This window comes from Chrysemys picta, chromosome 9, assembly GCF_011386835.1.
Source record: "Chrysemys picta bellii isolate R12L10 chromosome 9, ASM1138683v2, whole genome shotgun sequence".
In the NCBI taxonomy this organism is placed as follows: domain Eukaryota; kingdom Metazoa; phylum Chordata; order Testudines; family Emydidae; genus Chrysemys; species Chrysemys picta.
Genome location: NC_088799.1, coordinates 37,705,919 through 37,719,584, shown reverse-complemented (window position 1 = coordinate 37,719,584; position 13,666 = coordinate 37,705,919). Strand labels below are relative to the sequence as shown.

The window sequence follows — 13,666 nt, the reverse complement described above, 5'->3', positions numbered from 1 at the left end:
GAGGAAAATACTGCCATGTCTACATTTACCAGGGATTGATGCTACTGTGATCGATGCAGTGGGAATTGATTTAGCAGGTCTAGTGAAATTAACTGCAGAGCACTCTCCGGTCGACTCCGGTACTCCACCGGAATGAGAGAAGTAAGGTAAATAAGATCCTCTCCCATTGACTAAGTGCAGTGTAGACAGTGCAGTAAGTCGACCTAAGCTACATTAACTCTAGCTACGTTATTCACATAGCTGGAGTAGCGTAACTTAGGTGACTTACCCCGGTAGTGTAAACAAGGCCTACGTGTCAGTTGTGTGTTCACTCTGGAATGGTAATGTTAAAATAGCGTGCATAGGGTTGGATATATAACATGACATTTTAGTCTATGGCATGATTTTTCAACTTTCCTCTTTTAACACATTTATAAAATTTAAAAAGCCACAAAAGTTGGAGCATATTTCTGGGCCTCTCTTCATGCTTGAAATGAGGTTTGCAGCTGTCTCGTTACATTTTGGTAATGATCCACAGCGGAAAATGATCGTATACGGGTGATATAATTAAGCTCTTGAGCCTGCAAAGACTTTTGCAACTTTATATGCATGTGACTAGACCAACTGATAGATGATAAAGACTGGAACCTTGATCTAGTTTCTGTTCTCAAACCAATTTTAGAGCTTTTGAATTATGGGTTTTTATAAGATGCATTGATTCCACCCAGTTTATTGCTTGAAAGTAATACCTTAAAATAATCTGAGTGCAGCAGGAAAATATTTATCTTCAAGTCTGTGTTAGTAATAATAAATTGAAGGTTTATTTCTAAGATTAAAAATTAATCAGCCAAAGGTGTGGAAACAGCTATCATTGATCTTGGCTTACTTGCATCTTTTTAATATGAATGAATGTATCTAGTGCCCCAAGGGCACCTCTACTTGAATAATGAGTGGAGCTGGGTGAAACTTCACTATGGCCTGGTCTACACTAGGCGTTTATGTCGAAGTTAGCGCCGTTACATCGAATTAACCCTGCACCCGTCCACACTGCGATGCTATTTAGTTCGACATAGAGGTCTCTTTAATTCGACTTCTGTACTCCTCCCCGACGAGGGGAGTAGCGCTAAATTCGACATGGCCATGTCGAATTAGGCTAGGTGTGGATGGAAATCGACGCTAATAGCTCCGGGAGCTATCCCACAGTGCACCACTCTGTTGACGCTCTGGACAGCAGTGCGAGCTCGGATGCTCTGACCAGCCACACAGGAAAAGCCCCGGGAAAATTTGAATTTGAATTCCTTTTCCTGTCTGGCCAGTTTGAATCTCATTTCCTGTCTGGACATCGTGGCGAGCACAGCAGCACTGGCAACGATGCAGAGCTCTCCAGCAGTGATGGCCGTGCAGTCTGTGAATAGAAAGAGAGCCCCAGCATGGACTGATCGTGAAGTCTTGGATCTCATCGCTGTGTGGGGCGATGAGTCCGTGCTTTCCGAGCTGCGATCCAAAAGAAGGAATGCAAAGATCTACGAGAAGATCTCTAAAGACATGGCAGAGAGAGGATACAGCCGGGATGCAACGCAGTGCCGCGTGAAAATCAAGGAGCTGAGACAAGGCTACCAGAAGACCAAAGAGGCAAACGGACGCTCCGGATCCCATCCCCAGACATCCCGTTTCTACGAGGCACTGCATTCCATCCTCGGTGCTGCCGCCACCACTACCCCACCAGTGACCGTGGACTCTGAGGATGGGATACTGTCCACGGCCGGTTCCTCGGACATGTTAGGGGACGGGGAAGATGAGGAAGGAGATGAGGAGGGCGAGGCAGTCGGCAGCTCTCACAACGCTGATTTCCCCAACAGCCAGGATCTCTTCATCACCCTTACAGAGATCCCCTACGAAGCGTCCCCAGCCGTTACCCCGGACACAGAATCTGGTGAAGGATCAGCCAGTAAGTGTTGTAAACATCTAAACATTTATTTTTAACAAAACAGGAATATTAACAATTAAAAGAATGGGTTGTTCATGATTAGTGTGCCCTAGGCGCTTAACGGTTTAGTAAGGGGCAGTGCAAGTTTTGAAAAGAAATCTAGCAATGTCCGGTTTTCAGTGATTGTCCTGCACAAGCCGCTCTACTGTTTATTCCCTGCTACTGCAGCTACAGTAAAATGCAGTCTATGTGTCCGGGGATAGAGCAGTAATCCTCCTGGGACATCTCGATGAAGCTCTCCTGGAAGTAACTTGAAAGCCGTTGCATGAGGTTCTTGGGGAGAGCGGCCTTATTGGGTCCTCCGAAGTACGACACGTTGCCGCGCCACGAGATTATCAAGTACTCAGGGATCATTGCTCTGCACAGCAGGGCGGCATATGGCCCTGGTCTTTGGAGGCTTTCCCGGAGCATTCTCTCTTTGTCGCTCTCGGAGATCCTCATCAGGGTGATGTCGGCCATGGTGACCTGCTTTTAATTAGGTAGGGGAATGTTAGTGTTGGGACTGCTTTCCCGTTCCTTTACAGAACTGTAACCGCTGGTTTGCAGCCACGCGGTGGAGGCGGGAGAGGGGCAGCCGAAAGGGATCGTTCCCGGGGACAGCCGCGAGGGGGTGGGACAGGGGCAGAGTTCCCGCTTGCCGGATTGCTGGCAGCAGGGACTGATATTGATTTAAATGTGAAATGAGGCCAGTGGTAATATAAAAGTTTTAAACTGCCACAAGTGTACGGCTTACCATGTCTGCCTGCAACAGAAATTCCGTTGTGCTGCCTCGCTTCTCAAATGTGCTGTTCAAGACCCCAGGCACTGAATGCGAAGGCCGAGAATTCGACCTTGTGCTGAGTGCGCATGTGAAAGGTGCTGTGCATGGTCTTGTTCACAGAGAAAGACTATGTTCTTTGTTCACAACTACATTTATCTTTCTGAGGAATTCACTCCCTTTTTCCCATTTCCACAGCCCCGTCTGCGACTGTCTCACAACCTAGCCTGGAATCACACTCCCAGAGGCTAGCGCGGATTAGGCGTAGGAAGAAGAGGACACGGGAGGACATGTTCTCTGAGCTTATGGCCTCTTCCCAAGCCCAGGCAGCACAGCAGACCCAGTGGCGGGAGAACTTGACCCGAATGCACCAAGCCAACATGGATCGGGAGGAGAGGTGGCGGCAGGAAGACCAGCAGGCGACTCAAACGCTGCTTGGACTACTGAGGGAGCAAACGGACACGCTCCGGCGCCTTGTGGATGTTCTGCAGGAACGGAGGCAGGAGGACAGAGCCCCGCTGCAGTCCATCTCTAACCGCCCTCCCCCGCCACCAAGTCCCATACCCACCTCGCCCAAAGTGCAAAGAAGGAGAGGCGGCAGAGTCCCTGCTAAGTCTCACTCCACCCCTGCAGAGAGCTCTAGTAGCAGAAGGCTCTCATTTCCCAAAATTTGAAAAGTTCTTTCCTTCCCGCCTGACACAAGCCCCCGTCCAAGTTTCACCTCCCAATGCCATGTGTAGTTGATAATAAAAAATTCGTTTCTGTTAACTACTGTTTCAATCATGTTCTTTTGGAGGAGGAGGGGAAAGGGGGTTGGTAATTGGACAGGACAGTCTCCTTTGGCAGGGTACATAGTCGGGGGCAGGCACAGCAGCAGGGCACATACACAGTGCAGTGATGCAGTGACTAGTTGCCCCGGTTAGTCTGGGAGGTTGTTTTGATGTAATGTTGGGGGGGGGGGGGTTGCTCTGTGACTTTGTGGCGGGGGAGGGCAGTTACAGATCTTAAGCGCCGGTCCTTAGGCAGGATCACAGAGCCACACAGCATGGGATCTGTAACCGTCCTCCCCCTGCCACAAAGTCAAATAGACCCCCCATACACACAGTCCCGATCAGGAGGGTTGACAGCCTCCGTTGAAACAAGCATCCCACCGCAGCGGAGCCTGTCAATCCTTGAGTTTAGAAGCTGCATTCGCGTCACAACACTACACCCGCTCCGCACCACAGTCTGCGTCCCAGTTTTAAAAAATTCCCGCAAAAACAGTATTAAAGAAAACGGTGTGCTTTAACAAAGTAGAACTATTTTTATTTCGACACGTGTGTTGGAGGGGGGGTGAAGGGGGTATGTAACTGGATAGGATAGTCAACATTACCTGGGTAAAGAAACGGGGGCAGGTTTAGCTTCTCAGTACACAAACTATAAAGTCACAGGTTACCCTGCTCACTCAGGAACTTTGCTTTCAAAGCCTCCCGGATGCACAGCGCTTCCCGCTGGTCTCTTCTAATCGCCCGGCTGTCTGGCTGTGAGTAATCACCAGCCAGGCTATTTTTCTCAACCTCCCACCCCGCCATAAAGGTCTCCCCCTTGCTCTCACAGAGATTGTGGAGCACACAGCAAGCTGCTATAACAATGGGGATATTGGTTTCGCTGAGATCACAGCGAGTCAGTAAGCTTCTCCATCTCCCCTTGAGACGGCCAAAAGCACACTCCACCACCATTCTGCACTTGCTCAGCCGGTAGTTGAAGAGTTCTTTTTCAGTGTCCAGGGCGCCAGTATAGGGCTTCATGAGCCAGGGCATTAGCGGGTAGGCTGGGTCCCCGAGGATGACTATAGGCATCTCCACATCCCCAACAGTTATTTTGTGGTCCGGGAAGTAAATACCTTGTTGCAGCCGTCTAAACAGACCAGAGTTCCTGAAAACACGAGCGTCATGAACCTTGCCCGGCCATCCCACGTAGATGTTGGTAAAACGTCCCCTGTGGTCCACCAGTGCTTGCAGCACCATGGAAAAGTATCCCTTTCAGTTAATGTACTGGGTGGCCTGGTGGTCCGGTGCCAGGATAGGGATGTGAGTTCCATCTATGGCCCCACCGCAGTTTGGGAATCCCATCGCTGCGAAGCCATCTATGATCGCCTCCACGTTTCCCAGGGTCACTACCTTTGGCAGCAGTACATCAACGATTGCCTTCGCTACTTGCATCACAACAACCCCCACGGTAGATTTGCCCACCCCAAACTGGTTCGCGACTGACCGGTAGCTGTCTGGCGTTGCAAGCTTCCAGAGGGCTATGGCCACTCGCTTCTGTACACTCAGTGCAGCTCGCAACCGGGTGTCACTGCGCTTCAGGGCAGGGGACAGCAACTCACAAAGTTCCAGGAAAGTTCCCTTCCGCATGCGAAAGTTTCGCAGCCACTGGGATTCATCCCAGACCTGCAGCACTATGCGGTCCCACCACTCAGTGCTTGTTTCCCGTGCCCAGAATCGCCGTTCCACGGCATCAACATGACCCATTGCCACTGTGATGTCCTCGGCGCTGGGTCGCCTGCTTTCTGACAGGTCTGTGCTATTCTCAGACTTCAGGACATCACCGCGGTGCCGTAGCCTCCTCGCCTGACTTTTCTGCATCTGCCTCAGGGAAACCTTTATGATAAGCTGCGAGACGTTGAGAGCGGCCACAACTGCAGCGATGGTCGCAGCGGGCTCCATGCTCGGAGTACAGTGGCGTCCGCGCTGTCAATGACTGGAAAAGCGCGCGAACTGATTTCCATCTAACCCTTTGAGCTTTGTGAAAGTGCAGATCTGGATCTTAACTTCATGGCTAGTTGAATCTGTGAGTTGTTTGGCTGCAAACCAGGTGAATGGCAGCAGTTTCAGGTGGATGGGTCATTACACAAACTAAAAAATATTTCCCCATGCTAATTTTCCCCCTGCTGTTATTCACACCTTCTTGTCAACTGTTTGAAATGGGCCATCCTGATTACCACTACAAAAGTTTTTTTTTCTCCTTGTCATAAATATAAAGGGAAGGGTAACAACCTTCCTGTATACAGTACTATAAAATCCCTCCTGGCCAGAGGCACAAAATCCTTTTACCTGTAAAGGGTTAAGAAGCTCAGGTAACCTAGCTGGCACCTGACCAAAAGGACCAATAAGGGGACAAGATACTTTCAAATCTGGGCGGGCGGGAGAGGGAGGCTTTGTTTTGTCTGTTCTTTGTCTGTTCTGTGTGCTTGCTGGAGACAGATCAAGAAAGCAAGCAAGCAAGCAATCCAACTCCATTAGGATTAGTAAGTACTAGCAAGGGAATGCATTAGCTTACTTTTATTTTGGCTTGTGATTTTCTCTGTGCTGAGAGGGAGGTGTATTCCTGGTTTTCTTTTTGTAACTTTAAAGTTTTGGCCAGAGGGAAATCCTCTGTGTTTTGAATCTGATTGCCCTATGAGATTATCTTCCATTCTAATTTTACAGAGGTGCTTCTTTTAACTTTTTTCTTTCTAATAAAGTTCTGTTGGTTTTTTTTTAAATCTGATTGGTATTTTTAGTGGTCTAAAAAAACCCAAGGTTGGTTTGTGCTCATCTTGTTTGTTCTCAAGCCTCCCCAGGAAAGGGGGTGTAGGGTTTGGGGGTATATTAGGGGGCATAGGAACTCCAAGTGGTCCGTTCCCTGAGTTTTGTCTGATCACTTGGTGTTGGCAGCATTACCTAATCCAAGGTACAAGGGAGAATTTGTGCCTTGGAGTTTTTAACCTAAGCTGGTAGAAATAATCTTAGGGAGTCTTTCATGTGGGTCCCCACGTCTGTACCCTAGAGTTCAGAGTGGGGAGGGAACCCTGACACTCTTGCTGATAATAGCTTAATTGATTAGTCTCATTAGAATTGGTATGGCAACCCCCATTTTTTCACGTTCTTTGTGTGTGTATATATATACTGTATATATATATACTGTATTTCCCACTGCATGCATCTGATGAAGTGGGTTTTAGCCCATGAAAGCTTATGCCCAAATAGTCTCTAAGGTGCCACAAGTACTCCTCAATCTTTTTGATTTCTTGGGGATCATTCCACTCAAATCAAAGACTGAGAATAAAGTTTGCATGAATCTCTGTGATCCAAAACCACCAATTTATAGACAATCCTAATTCTACAAAATCTTATGAAACAACAATTTTAGATTCTGGACCATAAAGCTACAATGAAGCTGAACAGTTCTATCCTGGATGTAAACGAGATATCTTACATTCAGAAAAGTGTGTCAGCCCTGGATCTGAACTTCTGTCAAGTCTGGAGGTGTCTGGATCTGGGGTGAAATCCTGGCCTCATTGAAGTTAATAGCAAAACTCTTATTGATTTCAGTGGGGAGATGATTTCACCCATGGTTTTTTAATTTAGCTCTTTAAAAAGGAAAGCCCAGCTTTAAATTATGGTTCTAGATTTCAGCAGAGGTTGGAGATGTACAGCCCCCTACCTGTACTTACAATATAAACTTACATTGGTGTAGCTGAGTGTAGCTTTTGGCCTGCTGACTTCAGTGGAAGTTTTCTTGAATTAGGGATAAGAAAAATGTAAGAACTTTGGGATTTGACCCTATAGTAAATGCAATGTGTAAACTTTTTGTTCTTATGTACAATAACATTTTTACAGACTATTTATGTACCTCAGGCCTTGTCTACACTGGGTTTGTAGTCACTGTTGTAGTTACGCTGTGTCGGTATAGACATGCTGTAATGATGGAAATGGTGACCAGTGCAACTCACTCTGATTTAAATTGTGTGTATGTGTGTAGGCAAAGAAACAATGTAGATGGGGCAGATTGTGGAGCTCTTACACTGGTGAGTACTTACTTGGACAAGTAGTCCCATTATGTTTTGTTTTTTAATTTATTACTTCAGGGATGGACTGGAGGAGAAGGAAAAAGAAAGAGTTAAGGCATTGTTAGGCAGATGATACAGAGAATGGGGTGAGTCATCCATCCTTGGTAAAAATGTTGATCATTATAATAAGCAGAACAATGTTTGAAAATGAACTTTTCACTCCCTCAGTATTTGATATTTAGGTTTGGAAACAGTCCTTTGATTAGACCAATATCTGTGGCATCTGTTCACATATTTAGGACCACATTCTGAACTTCTTAATTGTGCAAAACTACTGAAGATAATGGGAGTTTTGATTGATTAAGAACTACAGAATTTAGCCTGTAGTTAGTATGTGTCATTTATAGTGGAACCTGCAGGAGAAGGGAAATGTTGAGTAGGACGCCCCTTGGCCCAATCTAATAGTTCTCTGTTTAAATATGACTTTTAAATGGCTAGCTTTGGGGGCAGCAATACCTTCACTTTGTGAACAGCAAGACCCCCAAAGAAAAATATTCTCCTGCCAATGCTGGCTACAAGTCTCAGAGAGCCAGGAACTTATTGCTGTGAACAAATCAAAGGCCTATTATCCCATCCTCTCAACCATCCACTGAATGAATGAACAAAAACCAACAGCAAGAGCTGTTCTGAGCCAACAAGAACTAAAGAACTAGCATCAGTTGGTAACCCTTCTTTCTTCTAATTTCAGCCCAAGCAATCTGTCGCCCAAGCAGGGGAGAATTCAATAACAGGGTTAAAGGGCAGAAGATATAGTCATTTAGACTTGATAATTAAGCCTGTTATGAAGGAGGGTTATTATTATAATTAGTGTTGATGAACATGAGTATGAAACAAATGGGGCACCAGGGTATTGTTTTTAAAATGCATCACACTTCTTGCACATGCAGGCTTGCTCTCCAGTTCAGCAGATGCATGGCCAGTTCTTATTGCCTTCTTGGGACATCTCAACCCACAGTGTAAGTAAAAATAGAAGGAAGTGGTGTGTGTGACAGGGAAAGGGAATTATTAATTTGACACCATCATAAGTGTTTATGTTGCAATGCTTTGCTTCAACCCAGACCAGTGAGAGATTGTGTTGCCACCTGCCTTGCATCTTTGGGTGCTTTAAATGCCATGCTGATATGGCTCACAGCCCGGACACCAACAGCTTGCATACAAACATGCAGGTCACACCCTGGCTTTCACCACCCACTTACTGTTTGCAGCGGGACCCCAGCACCCACCCAGTCCTGAAATTGTCTGCAAGCAGTGTACAGCCCTCTTCTGGAACCCACTCAGAAGTTAGTCAGTTTGTTGCTCCTTTAAAGAGACAACACGTTACAGTTGGTTAGCTTAACTGGGGTTAATACACCCTTCCCTTCAACCAGTGCACTTAATTGGTTTATATTAAAAGTGAAACAAGTTTATTTAACAAAAGGACATAGGATTAAGTGATACCAAGTATAAGGAATTAAGATAGAAAGCATTAGAAGCAAACAAAAGTAAAAATATGTTTCTAAGACTAAACCCTGATCTGACAAACTAAACTCTCTTGTGCAAAGTAGTGTTTTCAACCAAGTCTCTTTTCCAGCATGGCTCACCAGACTTTCTGGCCAGGACCCTTCGCAGATCTCAGTGCTTGGTTCCTTTGTCTCTTCAGGTGAAGGATGCCAAAATGAATTTTTCTCTCTGTTTACATCTTCCCAAAATTCCCTGACCCTGCTTCAAGAGGCAGGAAGGTTTCCCACGGGTGCAGTCTGCAATCGCCATCAAGATTGTTAGGTAATCTTCTTCCCCCACATGCTCTCCTTATGGTTTTGTTTGCCTTGTATATAAATGTTTTAATTTGTCTTTGATCACATCTTGCCTAATTTACATTGGAGACCCATTCAAGCAGGTGGAACTACATTCCCTTGTTTGGAACAGGTGTGGCTTAGGCACTGTTTGACAAATGCATTTTAAGAACATATTTGCAGCACATTTCAATAAAGTCCTTTGTGAACTGACCATACATACACCATGTCAGAATCTTAATCATCAGTGGGTCATTAATTTTCCAATGATATATTACATGCCACCTTTTGGGTATATGTCGTGACAACAGTGTGTTGGGGTGCACTGAATATGCCAGGCCTGATAAGAGGTGCTGACACAGAGTAGGGAACCACCAATGGGCTTCTGTGTCATAGATGTATAAAGATACATGACATGACTGATGAATACGATGAGTTGATATGTATTAGTGAAAGCTCGTTTTAGTTGTACAGTACCACAAGTGTGCATGAGGCCTTACAGATGTATAAAGATATTTCCCCTGGCCAGAAAGAGTTTATAATCTAAGGCTACTCTCCTGCAAATAGATATATAGGCATGAACCTTTATTCCCATTTTAACTGCATTGGCACATCTATTTGCAGGATCAAGGTCCAGGTCACACATAAAACAAGTGATACAGATAAACAAAGGGAAGAAGGAGGGGAAAGAGAATAAGGGTTACACTAGTAAGGTCAGGTGGATGCTGTGGTTAAATTACAAAAGCATCTGGATCCTCCCACATTTCATAAAGTTGTTTATGATTGTCATAATGTTTTTTGCAAGGGTTGAAGTGTGCAGAGAAAATGCTGGTAGGAGAGAAGTAATAGAATTCATGTGAGTGAAAGAGGAGAGGTAGATGGAGGGGGAGAAACTGAATGGAAGGAGTACGGGACAGAAGGGATGTGATGCAAGGTGAGCAGAAAAGAGTATGGTAGGCAGCAAGAGTCATGCTGGTGGGTGAAATGGAGGTGCTGGCAGGAGTGGAAGAAGACAGGAATTGTGGATCTGGGCCTTGAGCTAGAAAAGTTCTGTGTACACACAAAGTATGGATCCAAGGGTGGGCCCACCATTTGAGAATGCTGGAGGAACAAGAGGCAACTTTGATGGGCAGAAGTCAGGACCTTCATGAGTATGTTTGTGTGTGTGTGTGTGTGCAGGGGGTCCTATAGCTGAATTGGATCCAGGCCCCATTTAGTCTTGATTTGTCACTGGGTGCTGGGGCTGCCTGGTGCTCAGAAGTCACTGGAATCCAATGTCCCTGTGCAGCTTGTGCTGCTGGTGTGGGGAAGAAGGGGAATAGGGGAAGCGGGCTTGGCTCTCTTTTCTAGTTCCTTGCTGTTGTTGGAAAATAGTAGAGTGACATTAGTGACTGGCACAACTAATAACTAACAGCCAGCCAAAAAGACCATGTGAGAAAGGTGCCGCACTGGTCAAAGCCATGACATGGGCTAGGCCTCTGATCCTTAGAGGTTCTTCCTTGCGTCCCTTGTGGATGAGACCATGAGATTTTACATAACATTATCAAGACATAATGCTGCAGTCAGCAAAAACACTGTCATTATAAGGAATTTGGGCCAACCCATGTCTAGGAAGAATAGAAGTGTATAGTGACAACATTCCAGTCAAGATGGTGTGCAACTATCATAACAGACTGTAAAGAAAGCCAGAATAAAGGTAGAGGCCCTGATTTTCAGTTCATTCACACTTGTGTAAGTTAAGAGTAAATCTAATGAGGTCAATGGAGTCACACTGATGGAAAACTGCTCTAAGTGAGACTAAAATCAAGCCCAATAGCTGTAAGATAAAAGAGTATTAGTATTTATATTGCAGGACTGCCTAAGAGCCCTAGTCATGGACCAGGTCCCCACAATGCTAAGTGCTGTACAAACGGAGAACAAAAAGATGATCTTCTCTGCCCAAACAAAAGTAACTTGCAAACTAAGTAGAAGCTTACAATCTAAATAGGCCCCTTCCTACTGATTGATATCCTTCAGGACAATTAGTGTCCTTGGCATTTGAATGTACTCTACATCAAGAGTTAAGTAACTAAATTATCACTCAACCATCCTCCATTCACTAGGCTATTACAGAGACTCATTGAGGAGGATGAAGCATCTTACAGCCATGCTTTCTTCCAGCTGAAATGTGATGCAAGCCGATGACTTAAGGGAAAAAGATGTACTTTACCAGCTCCTGAATACTGAATTTCCAGGGTGTGTCCAGTTCTTGGAATATAACTACATGTTATTCTCATGTGCCATAATCACTCTTTCATCCTCATGCCTATTCATTCCTTGGCCTCTCTCTCCTGGCACATGTTTTGTGCATATGTTTTTAAAGGAAAGTTTGTATGAAATACAGTCCTTTCTTTTTCAAATTGCCAATTGAAGTGATACTATTCCTACGTTTTCATTGGGATATAGTATTCTTCACTTCCTCTCCTAGGGTGTTGTGTAATGTTGGTATGTGCTGTTCCACAGCTGTCATGACTGGAATGACTGTAAATAAAGATTGCCTCCTGAGAACAGCATAGCCAACCCCAAACATTCAAAAAATCATGAGTCAAGCCCAAGAAAATGAAATTTTGGATTTTTAAATGTTTTCTGGTTTCTCTAAGATTTGTTTTTGAGCTTTTCTCCACAACAACTTAATCTCTGTTTTCAGATTTAAAGAAAGTATCTCATATTCACCTGGCTCCAGAAGCTGGTGCTTTAGGAAAAACACCTGTTCTCACAAGACTCAACATAAAATCATGCGAGTTGGCAACATTGTGAGAGATGCCCTTCGGTGACACTTGAGGACACTCCACACCTTGCAGAATCAAGCCTTTAGGATCCTTAAAATGAAAGATGCCATATGTAAATGCCAGATATTATTTTTACTAACATGAAATGGTGACAGGAGTTAACCTGTACCGTGATGAACTATGCTTTACCCAAATAGCTTTCATCAAAGCCTGTCTTTGAAAAAATAAGATTGTAAGTTGGAGTTTCTATCATTCTAAAATAACTGCTATTTTCATGGTTTAAGTGACATCTGTTTGATTAATTGTTACTTCCAGTGAAGTGGGCTGTGAAACAGCTGGGTGAAGAAATACATAAACCTAAAAGAATTTGTATATTAATGTCATTCTTGTCTGTTCTTAAATATTTTGAGAAAAAGGGAACTTACTCATTACATGTGCTTGTAAACTCAGCCAGGAGTTGAATTTGGACCAGAGAGTAGTCGTACTCTTCTAACATGCATACATAAACTGCATCCATTTGGGACAACAAAGTAAGATTCTGCTCTCTGTTGATTGTGCAGCTGTTCAAAATATGATTGTGTATTCTCCCTGTACTATACTGGTTCCTTCATGACTAGGATTAAAAATAACTGGTGGTAAGCTATAGTTAGAATAGACTATGTAGATATGATACTTTTTCACCTTTCTTCATATTTTGATGATCACTGAAATTGTTAACAATGTTGATACTTAAAGTTTCATCATTAGCATCTGAGATGGTATCCACTGAAATGAACAGGCATTTCATATCTCAGAACTATTGTTTCAGACTCTCTGTAAACTTAGGCAAATTGCTGTATTGGTTACACTTGGCTCACATTTTCAGATTTTTTTTTGCGGCCATAACAACTTTTTTTGGTTTTGTTTTTTTGTTTTTTAAATTCTGGAGAACTGAAGGCAACCTCAGAGAGGGTGGGTAGTATGCTACCAACATGACTCCCCAAAATTTGAGTCCTTATCTCACCAGCTATTGGCAGTGTGGATGCTTAGTGAAGAAGTCTATGAAAACAGTAATTAAACTTTTAAAATTGTGAACATTAAGATATTTATACACAGAGTTGCAAGAGGGATGTTATACACATAAGAACAGCCATACTGGGTCAGACCAAGCCATGCTGTATCTATACACAGAAAGTTGCAACACCTTTATCATCATAGAAATCACAACTGCCTTCAATTTTAATGCCTTTTCTCAAATAATGGGTGATAATGTCAGCATATAATGATCATACAAAAGTGCTCTCTGCACATTTTACTACAGGTTAAACTAAAAAGGCCTTTTATGAGTCTTCTGTTTGAATCTAGCTTCTCTATTTTGTCCATATATTTCCTATTTGTCTTGGTACCATAAGCATTCAGTTCTATATTTTGTAGTGTTCTCTGACATATATTATAATATAAAATAGACTTCAAAATTGTACCATTCTATTTAAATGTGCTAGTACTCCTTTTACTCTCTTCAGTCTTTAACTTAAGATCTTCGCTTTAATA

The 13,666-nt window shown here is 44.0% G+C and overlaps 1 protein-coding gene and 1 long non-coding RNA gene across 2 annotated transcripts in view; both read left to right on the top strand.

Annotated features, from left to right (window-relative positions):
* The window catches only part of LOC101947717 (uncharacterized), a 36,822-nt gene extending 23,193 nt beyond the window's left edge, over positions 1–13,629 (top strand). Inside the window, exons 2-5 of the long non-coding RNA XR_010590670.1 lie at positions 7,509–7,554; positions 8,484–8,552; positions 9,167–9,357; positions 12,055–13,629. This is a non-coding gene — a long non-coding RNA (uncharacterized LOC101947717). The remainder of the gene's footprint in view (positions 1–7,508; positions 7,555–8,483; positions 8,553–9,166; positions 9,358–12,054) is intronic.
* LOC135973696 (uncharacterized) lies at positions 995–3,670 on the top strand. The gene is made up of 2 exons (XM_065558040.1): positions 995–1,927; positions 2,922–3,670. The coding sequence occupies exons 1-2, from the start codon at positions 1,351–1,353 to the stop codon at positions 3,395–3,397; spliced, it is 1,053 nt and encodes a 350-aa protein (XP_065414112.1). The 5' UTR covers positions 995–1,350; the 3' UTR covers positions 3,398–3,670.
* Positions 13,630–13,666: the final 37 nt, after the last annotated feature.